At 50.6% G+C, this 19,970-nt stretch overlaps 1 protein-coding gene across 1 annotated transcript; it reads right to left on the minus strand.

The window, feature by feature from the left end:
- Positions 1–253: 253 nt before the first annotated feature.
- On the minus strand, positions 254–4,238 carry LOC119142022 (olfactory receptor 14C36-like). The gene is made up of 3 exons (XM_037374726.1): positions 3,962–4,238; positions 3,540–3,545; positions 254–909 (listed from the first exon to the last, which is right to left on the minus strand). The coding sequence occupies exons 1-3, from the start codon at positions 4,233–4,235 to the stop codon at positions 254–256; spliced, it is 936 nt and encodes a 311-aa protein (XP_037230623.1). The 5' UTR covers positions 4,236–4,238.
- Positions 4,239–19,970: the final 15,732 nt, after the last annotated feature.

Here is a 19,970-nt window from a genome sequence, read left to right on the forward strand (position 1 = left end):
ACCAACCTCCAGATATAGGCATTGAAAAAACCCACCCTTTTATTACTGAGATGTGACACAGGAGTATATATGTACCATCCTCCCTGGCGCATGTACAAAGGCCTCTGGGTCAGGGAGGCTGGGTTCGTGCTTTTGGGGAAGTGGAGTGAGGAAATACATTGAAGTAAAACCATGATTGTCATAGATGGAATGTTAAACACACATGATGTCCTATACGTGACTTGAAAATACCTTGTAAAGAGCCACAGTCAGTTCATTGCCGCTGAGAGACACCTGACTGCATCAGCTTCTTCAGTGCGTCCTTCAGCTCCTGGTTCCTCATGCTGTAGATGAGGGGGTTCAGTGCTGGAGGCACCAACGAGTACAGGACTGAGACCGCCAAGTCCAGAGATTTGGCGGAGACGGAGGGGGGTTTCAGGTAGGCAAATGTGCCAGTGCTGAGAAAGAGGGAGACCACGGCCAGGTGAGGGAGGCACGTGGAAAAGGCTTTGTGCCGTCCCTGCTCAGAGGGGATCCTCAGCACAGCCCTGAAGATCTGCACGTAGGACAGAATAATGAAAACAAAACATCCACAGGCTAAACAGGAACTAATCACAATAAGCCCCACTTCCCTGAGGTAGGTGTGTGAGCAGGAGAGCTTGAGGATCTGTGGGATTTCACAGAAGACCTGTCCCAGGGCATTGCCTTGGCAGAGCGGCAGTGACAGTGTATTGGCCGTGTGCAGCGCAGCATAGAGAACATCACTACCCCAGACAACAGCTGCCATGTGGACACAAGCTCTGCTGCCCAGCAGGGTCCCATAGTGCAGGGGCTGGCAGATGGCCACGTAGCGGTCATAGGCCATGACAGTGAGGAGAAAATACTCAGTTGAAATGAAAAATAAAAAGAGAAAAGCTTGGGCAGCACATCCTGCATAGGAGATTGTCGCGACGGAGGGAAGACACAGTCGCTCAATATGAGTGATCAGCAGACTTCGTTTATTGTACCTTACAGTCACCTTTTATGCCTTGTTATAATTAGCTCATACATATTACAAAAGTTAAGCTCATTATTGGTTAGTTGCCTAAATACCAAGCCCGCCCCTTGTTTCTCTTCTGTAGTTTTCTGTTCCCACCTGCAACATTCTTTTCCCACCAAAATCTTCCTGTTACTGTGTAAAAAGGACAGCCAAAGACAGTGTATTTTGCTTTACTTCAGATAAGCTGAGAGCGATGTGCATTTTTGTCCAGCCAGCTGGACTATGTCTATGTGACCCTTTTCAGCTAGCCAGTTATCCACAATTCCCCCGTTTTTATTTTGGGCGACATAGGCTTGGTTGACCATTTTCAACAACAGCGTTTTAACACAGGAAAATACACAGCCAACTTATAAAATCTCAGTTCAGAAGTATAATTCCAGAAATACTTGAAAAATAAAGTTAGCTTGAAGCTTTAATTTAGATGCTCTTTCTGTTCCAGTGATACAAAAAGTTTAAAAAATTCAAAGGTAATTTTAAAGTTCTGAACATGGACTAATGCAAGCTCAAAACCCAAAAAGAAACCAAACTGATGTTTGACTAGGAATATTTGCAAATATTTTAGTGGAAAATCCCTGACCATTAACAATTTTCTGTCCAAATAACAACTGCCCTTATGCAACCAACCAGTCCATACATTTTCTGAAGAATTCCTCATCGATATCAAAGAATTAACAAAGGGAAAAAATTAGTTCTAAGCTATATACATTCATAAGGGGATTTTTCAATAGTTACATACAGATTTACACACTAAGCCATAATGGCTTGTAGGTGATACACACAAGAAGAGTACGTTGCTTATCTGTCTGAATGTCTATGCTAAATTTGACAACTGTGCCACAAGCCAAGCCTACATGGGTGCTGTGTTATGCACGTTCCTTAACAAACAGAAGTATAATAGGTAAATTCCCAAGATCTAGTCCCCAACCTAATTATATTATTTTGTAGCCAATTAAGGAAAATAACACAAATGTGCATATCTACATGTGCACACACCTTTTAGTTCAGAACCAATCTGTGATATAAGGTCTTAGCCTTATGGCATCATCGAATCTTAACGAGTACAGTAATTAAAAATGCAGTCTTACTGTAAGTGCGATTTATGCTGACATTCCCTCAAATGCTACATGTGAGTATTTCTCACTCAACTGCCTCAAGTTAAAATAGTAGTATTTGTTAATATGTATTAAAAAAATCATTAATTCTCTACAATAGCAGTTGACTTCAATAACACTATGTAAGCAAAAGAGGCTTAAGATGGGTTTTCTGAATACTAACAACTTATTTTAGACTGTCTAAACTCAGGTCTTGAAAGATTTCACTCTGCCAGACGTAGAAACACTGTTGCACTCCAGTTGTGATATCCCTTTTCCCAAGTTGTCACATGCACATCTTGCTCAAGCAACATTATTGTCAAAGTTTCTCTCTGCTACATAAAAGCATGTTGCACTTGTAGATATAAAAGACAGCACCCTTACTTAGATTATTACCTTATTACCTCATAACTCTTAGTATACCTTGTATCTCTGATTTCATCACTTCAAAAATTCACCAGAAGCAGATAAAACCACAGCATCAGACTAAACTACACCTTAACTGCTGATTCAAATAAAGGCATTCTCTTCCACATATGCCTAATGCTTACAAATAGTGTTGGCTGGTTTTGATCAAGAAACTATTATTACAATAATGATCAAAAATAATAATCCCATTTGCAAAATGCCTTTAAGCCAGCCTCCTAGTCCCAACCAATTTCCACATTCAGAATACATCATAAATACAGAATACAGAATAAATTATCTCCATCAAGGCAAAAAGGCTTCTCTTTAAGCACAGAGATGTTTGCTAGGTCAAGGCAGAAACCCATTTCTTGTAGGTGACATCTGAAGCACCTTTTTTTTTTTTTTTTTTTTTTTTTTTTTTTTTGGGTTTGTAATCAAGTCCGTATTTTTCCTTGAGAAGCTTAAGCTGTTCCTCTTGTTTCAGGAGTGCTTCCAACTCTGATTTGTCGAATAGGTCCGTATTTCCCAAAAATATCATACATTTCCTCCGCTGTGATTTCATACGGCAGGTTCCGAATATAAAGGATCCGATTGACCTCTGGGGGCAGCCAGATGTCAGCTCGCTTGGCCGCTTGCATCGCCATGGCGCCGATCGGAGCGGGGGGTGGCGCCGATCGGAGCGGGGGGGGGTGGGGGGGGGTGCCGCCTCGGAGAGAAGCCGCGGCCGGGAAGGGGCCTGCCGGGCCGCACGCCGCCGCTCGCCGCTGCCGCGGGGGTCCCGGATGCTATCCCATACGCTAATAACCCGAGTAATGCCTTTTTACAGTCTATGTCCCGAACGCTCCGCTTTTCTAAAAAGCATATGAGCGAATCGTACGTCGCTTGTCTCTCCATACCTTCGTCAGCGCTGTTGCAGCCTTTGCGAGACTTCGGCGACGCGTGGCCGGCGGGACCCTCTGTAGGTGCTCCCGGGCGCGGGGACTGTGCCCTTCCGCCTCCTGCGCTGCTTTCAGGACCGGTACCCGAATCTCCGTCGAACCGTGGCTCGCAGGTTCAGCCCTCTCTAGGGTCCCTGTTCGGGCGCCATTTGTCGCGACGGAGGGAAGACACAGTCGCTCAATATGAGTGATCAGCAGACTTCGTTTATTGTACCTTACAGTCACCTTTTATGCCTTGTTATAATTAGCTCATACATATTACAAAAGTTAAGCTCATTATTGGTTAGTTGCCTAAATGCCAAGCCCGCCCCTTGTTTCTCTTCTGTAGTTTTCTGTTCCCACCTGCAACATTCTTTTCCCACCAAAATCTTCCTGTTACTGTGTAAAAAGGACAGCCAAAGACAGTGTATTTTGCTTTACTTCAGATAAGCTGAGAGCGATGTGCATTTTTGTCCAGCCAGCTGGACTATGTCTATGTGACCCTTTTCAGCTAGCCAGTTATCCACAGGAGATGGCCCTGGTTTCCCACAGGGAATTGGCCATGGCTTTGGGGACAATGGTAGAAATGGAGCCCAGGTCAAGAAGGGACAGGTTGAGGAGGAAGAAGTACATGGGGGTGTGGAGATGTTTGTCACACACTACGGTGGTGATGATGAGTCCGTTGCCCAGGACGGCAGCCAGGTAGATGCCCAGGAAGAGCCAGAAGTGCAAGAGCTGCAGCTCCCGCGTGTCTGCCAATGCCAGGAGGAGGAACTGGGTGATGGAGCTGCTGTTAGACATCTTCTGTTTCTGAACACAGGGACCTGTTGAAGGACAAAAGGCAGGGACAATTTAGGAGAGACTTCTTTGAGCCAAGTGAAAGCCGTTTCTCCTAGATGCGCCCCCGCTGCCCCATGTCCCCCCCTCTGCCGTTCCTAGGAGAGCTCCCTTCCGAGCCGTGGCTGGAGCTGTGCTGAGTGCTGGCCGAGTGTGCTGTGAGGAGCAGGGGCTGTGCCCGCTGGCTGCCCAGCAGTGAGCCCTGCTCTGCAGCAGGGGCTTCATGGGAACCGTGGGGGCAGGGGCCAGTCCTGGCCTTGCACTGGCTCAGCCCAAACTGCTCCCAGCGCAGAAGGGCCTGTCAGCATCGGCTCTGCCCGTGCTGAGCAACGGCCATGGCCAGAGTCAGGTCAGGAGGGCTTGGTGCCGTGCTCAGGGAGAGCAGAGTGAGTGCTGAGAGGCAAGGGCACTGTCTGTGCCTGAGGGCAGAGGCAGGGACTCTGGTGAGTCCCTCCAGCTCCTTCTCAGCTGCCCCGCACTTGCAGCTTTCTGTGATAGAGTCCAATTACACTGACATGTGTCCTGGTTTAACCCTGGCTGGAAATTATGTACCACAGGGATGCTCACTTACTCCCCCCTCACCCATAGGTATGAGGAGAGGAATCAGAAAGGAATGTAAATCTTGAAGTTTGAGACGAGAAAAAAATCATAAATGCAGTAGAATAAAAATGAAATTACAATAACAATAATGAGAATGACAGTTATAATGAGAGGGAGGTAGTCGGGGGTAATAAAATCCAACAAGAAAGAAAGGAAAGGAAGGAAGGAAGGAAGGAAGGAAGGAAGGAAGGAAGGAAGGAAGGAAAGGAAGGGAAGGAGGGAAGGAGGGAAGGAGGGAAGGAGGGAAGGAGGGAAGGAGGGAAGGAGGGAAGGAAGGAAGGAGGGAAGAATGGAAGAAAGAAACAAAGAAGGAAAGAAACAAGGAGGAAGGAAAGAAGCAAAGAGAGAAAGAGAGAAAGAAATGAAGAAAGAAAGAAAGGAAGAAAGGAAGAAAGGAAGCAGGGAAGACAGTGATACACAATACAGCTGCTCATCACCCACTGACTGATGCCCAGCCAGTCCCCAGCATCGACTGGCAGACCCCAGCAACCCCCACCAAGTTTATATACTGAGCATGAACATGTTGCATCACCTATAAACAACCAAAAATATCAGTGCATTTTCAAAATTGTTCTCAAAAGTCCTTCCCACTTAGATGAAAATTAACTCTATCCCAGCCACAACCAGGACACTTTGTTACCCTAAAAAGCAAGCAGACACTGCTGAAGAGCAGAGGGATCCACTACAGAGCACAGAATGGCTCGCCCTTTCTCAAAGTCTCAGCACCCCCCTTTCTAGCCAGGGACACCCATGGTCACAGTGTGCCCTGGAAGCAGCGTGCAGCTTGGGTGGACACCCCAAGCAGGTGACCAAGGGTCCTGATTATGGTAATTGTTAAAGGAGAGCCAGCTCCTTCCCCAGCATCACACACTGCATTGCCCACAGCTTCACAGATTAGAGGAAACATGGGACACCTCCTTGCTGTGCTCACATCGGCACAGGAGGACTCACAGGGTCTGTGCCTGAGCCTGCAGCTGAAACTCCCATTCCAACCGAGCCGGTCAGTTATCCCAAAATCATCTGAGCAAAGCCAGGAGAGAGACAGATGGGCACACTGGAATGCCTTTCCCTTCTCAAGCCCTGCACAGCACCTCCCAGACCAGAGCAATGCAGGACAGCCACGCTCAACGCCTGCAGCTGTCCCTGCCAGCAGCTCTTTCTCTGGCCCCACGGCTCTTCCCTGCCAGCGCTCACAGAGCCCAGCTCAGCCCCTGTGTGCCCAGCTCTGCCCTGCAGCCGCTCTCTGCCTGCAGGCCTGAAAGAACAGCTCCCCCAGAGCCTGAGGGAAAAGGAGAGCTGATGCTGCTTTGATCTGGATGCTGCTGCAGAGGGAAGGCACTTGCTGACCTTCCTCATAAACATCACTGTGATGCTCTGAGAGTCTCTGCCCCTGCTCTGACCTACACAGTTCAGATTCCATTCCTACCAAGATGAGCAAGATAAAAATGGAAGCAGAGATTCAGGCAAGAAGAGACTCCAGCAGAAAACCCCTGCCGTGAATGTGCTCATGAGAAGTCGCCTTGGAAATGAGGTGGGCATGAGCAGAAGCTGCGAGCAGCCCTGACCAGTGCAGCACCCACGCAACAGCACGAGAACATTGCCCTGACAGGGTTTGCTCCTTCCACCTACAGATTCTCCCCGCAGCCGCACGGGAGCTCCCCGGCAGGCTGAGAGCTGCCCCTGGCAGGCGGCAGAGCCCCTGCCCCAGCACACAGCCCCCTGGGCTGCAGGGACCCTGCTGGCAAGGACAGCCCTGGGCACCCCTGCCTGCACAGCCACCTTCACAGCCCTGCAGCCGGCCCTGGCACAAGGCAGCCCACATGCCCTGGCCCTCCCACGCTGCAGCAGGGAAGCCCTGCTCTGCAGCACACTGGCCTCCTCCACAGCACAAGGCTCCCACACGGTCCCACAGGCTGGGGGGGCCCCAGCTGCTGCAGACCCGGCTAGGAACTGCAGAGGCATTGCCCTGCAGCCACACACTTACCGGCTCCAGGGCTCTGCAGATTTCTCCAGCAGGGAGCTCTCAGCAGCCCCCCACCAAGGGCTGCTTTTGAGCTCTCCCTGCCTCCCTCCTCTGCCCCTCTGGGCTCCCTCCAGCTGTCCCTGGGGCTGCAGGGGAACCTGCTGGGCAGCAGAATGAGGCAATCCCTCATGGGCCTTGCCTCACCTGGGGGGACACACTTATTTCCAGCAGTGGCAATTCTCTTACTAGAAAAAGTTTTGTGCAGGAGTACCAACTTTTGTTAACGCATTACTAGAGAGGACACCAGGAAGACTGCAGCAAAGGATCCAAGTACTCCTAAAAGAGTGTGTGTGTATGTGTGTGTCTGGTGGTTCTGCAGGCAGGGGCAGGGAGGATGTCTTCAGTGCTTCAGTAAGCCCTGCAGAGCCCATTTCAGCACTTCATTGCACAGTCCGAGGGCTCAAGACTCAGCTCTCCCTTGCCCAGGCCATGTCTCTGCTCTGAAGCAAAGCCTTTGCACCCCCGGGCTCGGGGACACTTGGTACCAGGTTGCCTCATGGCCAGGCAGAGCTGGGCTGGTGCCACAGCTGGGGGGCTTCAGCCCAGATGTGCAGCAGGGCCCTCAGCCAGGGGCCCACGCAGAGGCAGCTGCAGCCCGTCCTGTTGCAGACAGAGCTGTGACCCTGAGGGAACCAAGTGCCAAGGCAGGTGGCAGAGCTCAGCACAGCTGCTCGGCAAGGACAGCAGCCTCCAACAGCCCAGGCATCCACCACGCGGTTTAGACCGGTGAGGCAATTCCAGGGCACCCGAAGGAGCGTTCCCTCCTTCTGCACAGGCCACAGCCTGCCAGTGTATGACCTGGGGCCTGCACTCTGCTGCTCTCCTGCCTCACTCCCCTGGGAGATGAGACTCCACCATTGCTTTGCTCCTAGTACCAAGGTGGACACGAATGATGCAGGGTTTCAGATCCAGGGGAGCATCACAGCTGCTGGCCCATCTGGCAGCTGTGCTAGAACGCTGATGCAAAGAACCTGCAGACACCTAAACGTGCATTGTCACTGTGCTGCCCTGTGGCTGTCAGCGGGCGGTTACTTGACCACTGGCTTGCAGGATCCCACCAAGCCTCTGTCTCGCTGCTCCCCTCCTTCTTCACTCACCTCGATGTCTGTAGGGCTGTTCTCTCACATCATTCTCACTCCTCTCCCTTTCTGTTTTGTCCTTTCTGCCATAGGGTATCACAGAGGTGCCACTAGAATTGCTTATTGGCTCAGGTTTGGGCAGGGGCTGGCCCATTTTGGAGTCAAATGAAAGTGGCTGTTATGGCCATGGAGTCAGCTCTGGATCTCTTCTTACCTTTGCCAGCCTACAAACACCTCCAAACCACTCCCAAACCCTTGCCATGTAAACCCACAGGATCTCTAAAATCCCCAGTATGATGTGAGGTTATTGATCCTAAGGCTTCCTCACGCTGCTTAAATAAGACTTTTCCCTTTCCTCTCCCTGATTTAGGTTATTTCAGAGCAGTTACCCTGAAGCACACCTGTGTCACCAGGGCCAAGCTCAGACATGTAACTACAAAAATAATAATGGGTACCAAGTGTCCAAGGTCACACGCAAGCAAAATATTTTGCTGCAGAGCATGCTGGGGTGGTGGGCAGAGGTCACTGTGAAGGTGAAATGAGATGTCCCTAAGGAGAGCAATCCATGCTGTCCTTGGGACCAGAGACATGCAGGGCTGGACTGTGCAGTGCTGCAGGAGAAGGCATTGCTGCCAGTGATGCCTCTGTAGCCCCAGTGGACATGTGGTTCCGGTGAACCTTATACCCAGAAAGGACAAGGTGCTTTTGAATGTGTCCTTGACCATGGACATCCCGTGATGCAGGGACACTTTGAAAATCATTGGTCTGTTTCTCTATTGCCTCACCACAGGGGTGACTTTCAACAGTGCTGGCTAACTGGGGAGGCCCAACAAGGCTGAATGTTAGTCACGTGCTGCCCACCTACAAGAAGGGCAGGAGGGAGGATCGGGATAACTACAAGCCTGTCAACCTGATCTTAGTGCCAGGGAAGGCTGTGGAGCTGATCATCCTGAGCGCCACCACACAGGAGGTGCAGGAAAACCAGGAGGTCAGGACCAGCCAGTATGGATGTATGAAAGGCAGGTCCTTTGTGAGGAATCTGATCTCCTGCTGGGACAAGGTGACCTGCCTAGTGGATGAGGGAAAGGCAGTGGATGCTGTCTACCTGGACCTTCGGAAAGCCTTTTGGCTCCATCTCCCACTGGATTCTCCTGGAGAAACTGGCTGCTCATGGCTTCGGTGGGTGTTCTCCACGCTGGGTTCGAGCTGGCTGGACAGCCAAGCCCCAAGAGGGGGAGTAAATGGAGTGAATTCAGGTGACGACGGCCCATAAGGAGTGGTGTTCCCCAGGGCTCAGTGTTGGGGCCAGTCCTGTTTCAGATCTTCATCAGTGATCTGGATTGAGTGCACCCTCAGTGAGTTTGTGTACAACATCAAGTGGGGTAGCAGTGCTGATGTCCTTGAGGGCATGAAGGCTCTGCAGAGGGATCTGCACGGGTTGGATCATTTGGATGAGTCCAGTTGTATGAAGTTCAACCAGGAGAAGTGCCAGTTCTGTACGTGGGTCACAACAGCCCCCCACAACGCTACAGGCTTGGGCCAGAGTGGCTGGAAGGCAGCCTGGTGGGGAAGTACCCTGAGGGTGCAGGTTGACAGATGGTTGAGCATGAGCCAGCAGTGTGCCCGGGTGGCCAAGAAGGCCCATATCATCGTGTCTGCTATCAGAAACAGTGTGGCCAGCAGGACCAGGGCAGTGATGGACCCCCTGTACTCGGCACTGCTGAAGCCACACCTTGAACACTGTGTTTCCATTTTGGGCCCCTCACTTCAACAGTAATGTTGAGGTGTTTTAGTATGTCCAGAGAAGGGCAACAAAGGTGGTGAAGGGTCTGGAGCCCTGCACTGTTGAAGAGCACCTGAGGGGACTTAGGTTGTACAGTGTGGAGAAGAGGAACCACAGGGGGGATCTTTCTGCCTGAAAGGATGTTGTAGACTTGAAAGGTTGGGTTGTAGACCTGAAAGGTGGGGTAGGTCTCTTCTCCCAGGTAAGAAGTGACAGAACAAGAGGAATATGCCTCAATTTACACCAAGAGAGCTTTAGATTGGATATGAGGAAAAACATCTTCACTGCAAGGATGGTCAGGCATTGGAACAGGCTGTCCAGGGAGCTGGGGGAATCAGCAGCCCTGGAGGTGTTTCAAAAGTACATAGATGCAGTGCTTCGGGACATGATTTAGTGATGGGATTGGCCGTCCTGTGGTAACGGTTGGATTTGATTATCATTAAGGTCTTTTTCAACCTAAATGATTCTCTGTTCCTATGCTTCTATGATATTGCAAGCCTACCTAGACCAGTTACTGAGCAAGTTGCTCTAGCTGACCCTGCCTCAGTTGGAGGGCTGGATTCGATGATCTCCAGCGGTCAGTCCAACCTGGAAAAAAAAGCCATATATATGAAAGATCATATATCATGTGTATGTCAACACAACTACGGAAGTTCATGTGAAGAATGTTTCTCCACTCAAATGGCTTGTGGGAAATGCATTTGAAAAATCTGAAAGAAACAAGGCTGCTTTTCTGTGGCCAGGTCATGGGTTAGAATGAGGGTGACAGAGGGGTGTGTTATGAGGAGGACAGCTGATTCTCAGGAACTCCTCATGCAGGAGGACATGCCTGGCTGTGAAGGGGCCTGTGAGGTCAGTTCTGTCTCTGGAGGTGACAGGCCAGCATCAGGAACGTGGCTGGGACAGTCCCTCTGCCAAGGGACCCCATAGGCCCCATCCAGGAGAAGGGCTGGGGTACAGGCTGTCATGTCCATTTTGCCTGTGGACATGAGAGGACAGCAGCAGGCATGTGGCTTGGTCACGTCTCTGGGAGAAGCTGAAAGGCCAGCAGCAGCCATGTGGTTTAGAAGACCATGTGGAGGTGACTTCACTTTTTTGAGGGGAAAGACCACCAAAAATAGCTATTGAGTTATGTTCCCTGCTTGGAAGGCAGTTCCTGAGGTGGTAAAGCCTTTCTGGGTAGTGGGAAGAAAGAGGAGAGGGGAAAAGATTTCACAAAGTGTAATGTTGCAAATGGAGAGTGGCTATCGGGAGGAAGAACTGTCACTGCAAGGGTCCTGCTGCGGTGCCAGAGCTCAGCCAGAGGGAGCCTGGATCAGCCCATGGTTTGTGTTTCAAGGAACAGCCGGTGAGAGTGGAGGTACCTCAGCGAAGGTATGGCAATGTTGGGGTGAGAGCAAGGCAGGGCAGCGAGATGGTGCCTACAGCCTGCAGGGAAACAGGGGCAGGGCTCCAACCATGTAGGACAGCCTGTGGTGGAGAGGGCAAAGGGTGCTGTCAAGGCTGGAAGGCACCAGTAGAACCCAGGTCTGTGTCCCCTTGGCTGTGGCAGCTGTCTCTGCCTCTGAGGGTCATGTCAAGACATGATGTCCTCATGGCACAGGGGCATCGTTGCCTCCTTGCAGCCCCATGGGGAAGCTGGAAGTTGCTGTGCCATTGCTGTCCTTCACTTGGCAAATCCCCATGAGGTTAATTGCCACAACTGAAGAGTTGCCCATAGGGAATATTAGAGACACTACTGAAAGACAGTCCAATTTTTCCACTCTGAACCTTAAAGCAGAAGCTACATAGGTAGAATGGATTGGAGTAATCACAGAGGAAGAGGAGAAAGGCATCTGGAGATGAACTTCTTAACCCATAGCTGTAAATCAGGAAACCAGGACGTCAGCATATTCCAAATCTCTTCAATTTCATAGAAGGTGTGAACTTCCTGGGACTCATGACAAATATTAGGATGCTTCCAAATTTCTTTTATATCTCTAGAAATTCTCCCACTTTGACCTAATTATACACAACAACTGAGGTATTCTCTGAGGTTTGCCCTCTGATGCCAGAGTTCACCCAGAGGCAGCCTGGCTTGTCCCATGGCTTTAAGTCTCAAGGAACAAGCAGGGATGAGGGGAGAAACTTCAGAAAAGGCAGAGAAATGCGGGTGTGAGGGCTGGGTGGGAAAGCAAGGAAGATGCCAACCCCCAGAGTGGAAAGAGGTGCCACATGGACAGTGTAGGGCAACTTGCAGTGGAGATGGCCCAGGGCTGCAGCAAGGCTGAATGGCCCCACAGGGGGCTGAGGCCTCTGTCCCCCTGGCAATGGCAGTTGCCCATGTCATCAAGGGCTGTGACAGGAAACTTGATTTGGAGGCTCTTATGTTCTGCCCTCCAAGAGCCTGGGGGTCAGGGCTGGGTCTTTCTGCTTCATAAAAAAATCCAAATGTGTTTTGCAGCATTGCAGCCACCGACACAGTACCTTTGGCTACCTGAAGTTCTGGCCTCTAATTAGCTACTCTAACGAGTCCATGGGGACGCTTTGTCAGCAATGGCCCTCAGCGGGACCCATTCATGCTTCATGGCATTTTGAGTGTTTCTTCTGACTTGCATTCCTTGAGTGGTTTGTTCAGTCTTCTCTCAGTAGCTCAGGTTCATGGAAGGAGCCCCAAGTGCCTTAAAGAAGTTATTTACAGTTTTATAATTTCCTTCAGATGTTGAAGACCTGTGTAGCTCAAATGAGCTTTTTCATGGTGTAGTTAAAAGGGAAGACTTTGAAGCGCACCAGATGATAATTCCTTTATTTATTTCATAGGTTATATTTTGCTACTTTTTAGGCTAGAGGGGAGGTTCTAGCAGCAATCTCCAAGTGATAATGATGCAGAGGATCTCCTCAGCAGTTCTGGACTGGTAGGAAACGCAGTCCCTTGAGGTCTGACACCGGATGGACAACCTTGCTCTGACTGTCCCCAAGACCACCCTTTTTCTCATTGTCCCCTGGGACTCACATCCCTTCTCCTTACGTCAGACTTCTCCCCTCAATTCTGCAGGTGGGTGCTGCAGCTCCTCTGCACCATCCCCACCAATTTGCCTTAGAGGACTGGCTGCACACCGGTACAGAAGAATTATTCAAATCTGCAAGCAATGTGAAGAATGATCAAGTGGCATAAATAAGCCAACACCCTCCACAAGCATATGCCGAGTCCAAGCTGTCTCTGATGAGGTGCCTTTCCGCAAGGGACACTCTCATGAGAAATCTTTTAGGTGCTAGATACAGAAATATAGATCTAAACACAAGGGGAGAGTTGGGTAAGGAGACAGTTCGGCTGCAGGAAGACATGCAAGCTTTTCCTTCCTGAAGTAAAAACAGCAGCACAGGTGAGAGGTACCGAAAAGACCAAAGAGTAAAGGGAGGAGAAAACAGGTGAATAACTGAAAGAGCCTTGCTGAGACAGTCTGCTGAAAAGATGACTTCAGAAGCCGTCACTGTCTCCTGCTCAGGTGCAAATATGTTAAAGATGAGAGAAAATAAGGGCGTAGTATAACTAATAATAATGGTGAAGTTCTGGTATAAAATCAATATTTCCTTGAGGTATCGCTTTTGAAAGCTCCTTGAATTGGCAGAGATCACTTGTGAGAAAGGACAAGTAAGTGTTGCATCTGTCTTGGAAGGAGTCCATAAGTGCAGCTCGGGGAACCACAGGCTGCTCAAACCCCCATGGTGAGGGGTGTGCCACCAGTTAGAGTCGCCTTGGGTGACATTTCTGGCACCTGAGCGGGTAACTGTCCAGGTGGATTTCCCAAGGGTAACTCCTGCCTCACCAACCTGACAGCCTGCAGTTGTGCGTGAGGAGCTCCACAGTGGATGTCATTTCCCTCAGCTTCAGCAAAACTGTTGTCATGGTCTCCCTCAGTGTTCTGCCCGAGTGAGGCCATGACACTCTGGGTGCGAACAGAAAGAGATGAGTAAAACACCAGCTGGATGGTCAGGCTGAGAGAGCAGTGGGGAAGGGCTCACACCCCACCTGGAGGCCACTGGGACATACTGGGGCAGTGTGGGGCAGCACAGGGGACTCTCCTGCTTACAGTTTAAGAGCTGTACACATGACCCAGTGGAGGCAACTCTCACAGTGTCTGTCGGTGGCACCAAACTGAGAGGAGCATCCCTGTGCCCTAGGGATGCCATGGAGGGGAACCCTGGCAGGTGGGGTGGCCGCCCTGGCAGGAGCTGCACAGATGCAGGACGGACCAAGGGCAGAGCCTGCACCTCCCTCGCATGGACTAACACCCTGCAGCTGCAGGGCCTGGGACCTGCCTGGCTGGGCAGTGTCTGTGCAGAAAAGGCCCTGGTGGTGCTGGGGGACAGAAGGCAAAACACAATCCCAGCCCGTGACCTGGTAGCAGAGGCAGCCAGCAGGGCCCTGGAGCGTATGAAGAGGTGCCTTGCCAAGAGAGTGAGGGAAGTGATTGTGTCCCCACGCTCATCCCTCGTTAGACCCCCTGTCCGTGACTGTGTTCATTTTTGGGCCCTGACTGTGGAGGGAAGGGGGGAGGGAGCGGCTGGGTGGCTGCTGGGCTTTTGGCCAGAGACAAGCCTTGACAGCAAGGAAGATGTGTATAATTCGGAGGGAGTTGAGGAAGGAAGGGAGGCAACAGAAAGTCCCCAGGACTTGGAGGGCCACGGTTTCATATCTTTGGCAAACCCCATTCAGAATATGCTGGGAAGTGATGCTGACATTCCGAACCAACAAGGTCCATGGGCAGGCAAAGCTGTGCCTGTTGTTGTGACCCTAAGGAGACCCACACGCCTCTCTAAGGTGACCTGCACACCTACGGCATAGATCATGCTGGGGCTGAATCTCCTGCCTGGCTTCAATGGCCCCCCGAAGCCATGGACAAAGCTTTGGGTGGAGGCCCCAGGTGAGGCTGGTCAGGGCCAGGAAGGCCTAGGGATGCTCTCAGGGCCCTGCCCCCATGGGATCCCACCTGCCAGTGCCCTCAGCAGGCCAGGTTCTCCTTCCCTCCTGTCCTGGGCTGTGCTCTGCTGCTCTCCTTCCACACATGCCTGGCCATCAGGGACACCACAACTGCACACTACTAGAAGCAAGGTGGCACTGGTCTTCAAATCCCTGAGCAGATTGTTGTCTTTGGGGAGTCCCAGGTGCAGATGAGCATCAGAGTGGGTGGCCTGGTTGGTCTGGGGAACTCACCCACAAGCCCCTGGGCTCCTGGCATCCTTGCTTACCTGTGCAGTGATCACCAAGGAGACGGATTCCCCCAGAAGAGACAGGCTCTGTGATCCACAGGTTTCCTCAGGTCATTTCAAGCAGACATTGTTCATGCCTCACCCTGACTGTATGACCCGTCACTCTGTCCTGGCTCGGGCTGGCATGGAGTGCATTTTCTTCACAGCAGCGCTTCTGGTGCTGTGCTTTGCATCTCTTCCTAAGGCAGCGCTGACCACACACCAGTGTTTTGGCCACCGCTGCAGAGTAATCACCAAGGCTTCTCTTTCTCACACTCTGCCTGCGCTACAAGGAGACTGGGGGGACGCAAGGAGCTGGGGCAGCTGACCCCCAGTGACCACAGGGATATTGCATATAAAAGGATTTGGGTGCTGGACTGGGCAAAACCACAACTAATTCCTCCCTCAGTGCCACCCTGGCTGCTCTCCCCTTTGATCCACACTCAAGCTCTCACCCAACCTCATTGCCTGTCCAATACAAGAGCTCCATGTATCTGAGCTGCCCTGACCTCACACAGAGCGTCCCCCTCCCCTCATCTTTCCTGTAGGTCTCCCCTACAGACCTTGTGTCTCCATCCCCCACCAAAGGCGTGGGAGCTGCCCTGCCCCTCCTCAGCGCTTACGGCACTGATGTCACAGCTCTGTGGTGGCACAGGGGGCTCCTGCTGCCCGCGCCCCAGGCGGTGGGCTCTGGGGCCCATGTGGGCTGCAGCACCTCAGGGGTGGCACCAGGGCCAAGGGCAGGCTTGTCACACGGACACCGGTACCCAGGGATGGGAGCCCTTGTGTGGGAGGGGTTTGCTGCCCAGCAGAGGATGCTGGAGCGGGTGGCAGGGGGCAGCAGAAGGATGAAGGACGTTCCCACCACGAGAGCAAGGGCTGCAGTCCCCGAGGCCAGAGGGCAACAGGCCTGGGCTGCGCAGCCCTGGCAGGAGAGGGCTTTGCTCTCCCAGGTGACTCTGTAGCACCCTGCGGCCTGTGCCAGAGCTGAAGCTCATCTCCAGGATGGGCAAGATGCTGCTGCTGGTGCTGAGCGAGCCCCTGGGGGAGGCCAGCCCGTGATCCAGCCCTCCTGGGGCTATCCTGCTGGTGGCAGGCCGGCCAGAGAGCAGCTCTGCAGAGAAGGACCTTTGGGTGCCAGAGGACAAGCAGCTGAGCAGGAGCCATTGATGCACCCTCATGGCAAAGGCCAACGGCCCCCTGGGCTGCATTAGGAAAAGCATCGCTGGCCGATGGGGGGAGGTGACCCTTCCCCTCCTCTCAGCACTGCTGAGGCCACATCTGGAGGGCCGTGTCCAGGGCTGGGCTTCCCAGAGCAACGGAGTTGTTGACCTACTAAAGTCCTGCAAAAGGCCACCAAGCTTCTTGAAGGGACTGGAACGTGTCTCCCAGGAAGACAGGGTGAGAGATCTACAACTGTTCAGTCTGGAGAAGAAAAGCCTCTGAGAGTCTTATTAATGTATGCAGCATTCCATGTGAGCCAAGGTATCACTTTTTGAACTGAGGATGTTCAACCACAGCAGGTAGTTGCCAAGAGTGGTTATGGAATGTCCACCCCTTGACATATTCCAAACCTACCCAGCCAAGGCCTTGTACAACCGGCTTGAGCTGGCTGCACGTTTTAAACTAATTGGTTCTTGAAGCTAAGCCTTGCATACTAGGCAATCCCTGATTGGTGGTTAACTACCAGCAATTAACCGCAAGGTGTTACCTTTCCTTGGCGCCATCCTTGGCGCCATCCGTCTCCCGCTCCCCTGTGCTCTGCAAACATGCCTCATCATGTTAATTGTTGTCTAGACAAGCTCGAGCACATTCCCCTCAGCTAACTGATTGCCACGCGTGGTCCTAGTTTCCAGCCCGCTCCTGCATCTCCCCCTTCCTGTTGCACAAAAGAACCCCTGAAACCGAGCAAAAACAAGGCACAAGTAATAGAACAAATAAAAAACCAACTAAGACACATTATCAATGTCAAAATAACCCACTGTCTTTGTTCCGTACAGTTTTACAATTTCCCCTTTTTGCTTTGGAACAGCTAGTACCAGGTTTGCCATGTTCGCAGGGCCCTTGCAAACATGACAGCAACCAAGGCAATAGCAAAAAAACAATACTGCCAACTGAGTGAATGGATGCCAAAAAGGCTGACATTTTCTCAGATTTTGATAACATGTTGCTGCAATGGGGCGCCTAAAATGCACGCAGCACATACCATCAAAATCCTCACAGCCATGTCCTTGAACCAACACCAAAAAGCAGTGGCAATTTTGACTCACATTCTGAACTGCCTACCAAACAAGGTGATTTAACTCTTTAATGCTTTCCCTGCTGTTACTCTGGATAAGAGAAGAACCGCTGCGATACGTTCCCATCATAGCCTCCTACTACATTAGTATCTACAGAAAGACAATTATCGACAAAGTGTAAACAATATCAGCTTCTTTTGGATTAACATTATACATAGGTGGAAGGGCACACCAAACAAGAACTGGTTCAGTCAAAATGTTCGAAACATCGCATGCCTTCTCTGAACATACCTCTGGGGTCATTCCCTTCATTCCCTCTCTTTTTTATGCAAAGAGAAACACTTTTACCATAACAGAGAAGCCCCTATTTACATCTGAGCCCGGACACAAACCGCAGCTGTATGCTCCACCAGGCTCAGGGCAGAAATCGTTCATGCAGTTACATAGCTGTCTATCTCTACAAGTGTGCAGACACCTATTAAACACTAGATAACCATGTTTATCTTTCCTAGTCTCCTTCACAATACCCAGCTGTTCTCTCATCTCTTGTTAGGTCAAATATTCTCCAGCTTCCTCTCCTATATCTCTCTTCAGACATTCTCTATCCTCCTCTTTTTTGCTTGTTAATTGCGACAAGGCAAAGGTTGTGTGTAGCTGGGTGACCATGACCTGATTTATGTTACAATCAACTAAACACTGAATACAGGAAAAAAAGGTATGGGAGACATAAGGCAAACATCAATAAGGTGGTTAAAGATAATTATAATAAATCCTGTAATACTTTTGAGTCATGGCCCAAAGTTTCCCAGCCGTGAGAAGAGACCAAAGGCCTCCCGCCCCTGGCTCTGTTGCAGATCTTTGTTTTAAGGCTTTTAAGTTTTGTATACTTTTGTAAATTAATTCACAGTGGTCACTCAGATTCACGTAACACATCCTATCAAAGTCTTCACACTTGTGTCCCTGTGCTAATAATAAAAATCAATAGCAACTCGGTTCTGTAGCGACATATGATGGACAGAATCAACATCCGTTAATAAGCCAGGAAAAAAATAGTATTTGTGGTATTACTTTTTTTAGCAAGCTAGCAGCCTAATTTACTAAGCAAGTTAAGAGCGTGTACTATTCTTACAGAAGAGATTAGAGAAGCAAAAATGTGTTATGTTGCATTCCAGAACTCAGCCTGAGAATTACAGTCTGCTGTGAGTTCTGCTTTACAATCATTTGACACATGTTGGGGTTGCGATTGTGAAAGTTGCCCGTTTACAGTTTTCATTGACATTATCACAGCTCGTTGTTTTAAAAGCAACCCTTGAGCTTCCTGATGTTCGACTTGCTGCAAAATATTCTGAAGCCGATCAATCAAGTTAGTATTAAAGTTAGTGACTCTCTAGGACCCTGCAAGACTGTGGCAAGACTCCCGCACCCTGACTGCCTTAATAGCCATTCCTTCATTTGCAAACAGTTGTCCCTGGGATACCTTGCCTGGGTCACAGAATCGGCACAGTTAATTGCTCCAGCTAACTGCTCATAGTTAACAGCAATTCCCCGATTAAGGTTTTCAGTCAAGGCCACTACACACAGCTCACAAAAATCAGATAACCACATCATATACTGTATCAGTCAGTACCATACAAAGCAGTAACTTCCAATCATGCCGTGTGAGTGTATAAGGCTCTGCCATCACTTCAAGAAGGGACATAGCAAATGCATTATGAATCCTCCCTTCCCGCACTGCTTTGCTTAACTCTGTAACAGCCTCGTATTGCACAGGCTGCCACTCTGCAGGTTGATTTGTCTGACAAAATACTGAACATGCCCTAGCGACTCCCCAAACCCATCACTGAAGTGTTTCCCACTTGCATTCCTGCCACCAATCCCTCAGACCCCCTTTCACCCTCCCCGAAAGTACAGTCAATAAATCGGGAGAGACAAGGGGATGGGGGAAAGGTCTAGCTCCTTTTCCAGATCTATAGGACCTGGATCAAAAGGTTTATCAGTGCCAATGGAATCATTCTCCGAGTTGTCCTGTTCCTGTGCTTGGTCCTGTGTTGTGAGGGTCGCTGCAGTCAGTGACAGGAGGAAGCTTTTTGGGCAGAGAAGGTGTGGACAGAATCGCCATCGCTGACGGTGTCTTGAGAAGAGTCTCGCTGTCAGTGGAATTTACAGCCTCCTCTGTTTTGGCACCGTTAGTAGAATTAGTCTACACTTGGCAAAGAGTAGTCAGAATTTGCCACCAAGATGTTAAATGCATTCCCGACACGGAGTTCCCCTCCACGGCAGCATCATACAATTGGCTGCTGTATGTACACACTTTCATTCTTTCCAAGTCTCTAAAGTTTCTTGGCTGCTCACCTGTCGCGATGCATACAGGTGTTATCCTCGGGGTTTAGGTTGTCCGCCTGGTCCGGACAGCAAGACGATCGTTCAGCCAAGCCGTCTCCTCCGGAACGCAGCCCTCTTCCACGAGCTGGCTTTTTTATCGACCAGTTCCGTCCTTATTCTTCCAAGGCTTGGGAACACCACCATAGGGGTCACCATTTGGGGAGACTGAGGCATGGGCTCCCGGATCTGACTAGAAGACCCTTTATGAGTCCATATACATCCCTCACAGGGGAAGACACTTGATTCCCATGTTTCCCACAGCTCATCTCTCAGTTCCAGAGGGACTTCATTTGCCGGTTCCTGCTACCTTTCAGCAGCTCATTCAACGTTCTGTGGGACTTGCAGCCTGCCGCTCAGCCTGGC

This window comes from Falco rusticolus, unplaced genomic scaffold, assembly GCF_015220075.1.
Source record: "Falco rusticolus isolate bFalRus1 unplaced genomic scaffold, bFalRus1.pri scaffold_169_arrow_ctg1, whole genome shotgun sequence".
NCBI classification, from domain to species: Eukaryota; Metazoa; Chordata; class Aves; order Falconiformes; family Falconidae; genus Falco; species Falco rusticolus.

Coding starts and splice junctions, on each gene's coding strand:
- LOC119142022 (XM_037374726.1), bottom strand. CDS start 4,235: ATGTCTAACAGCAGCTCCATCACCCAGTTCCTCCTCCTGGCATTGGCA.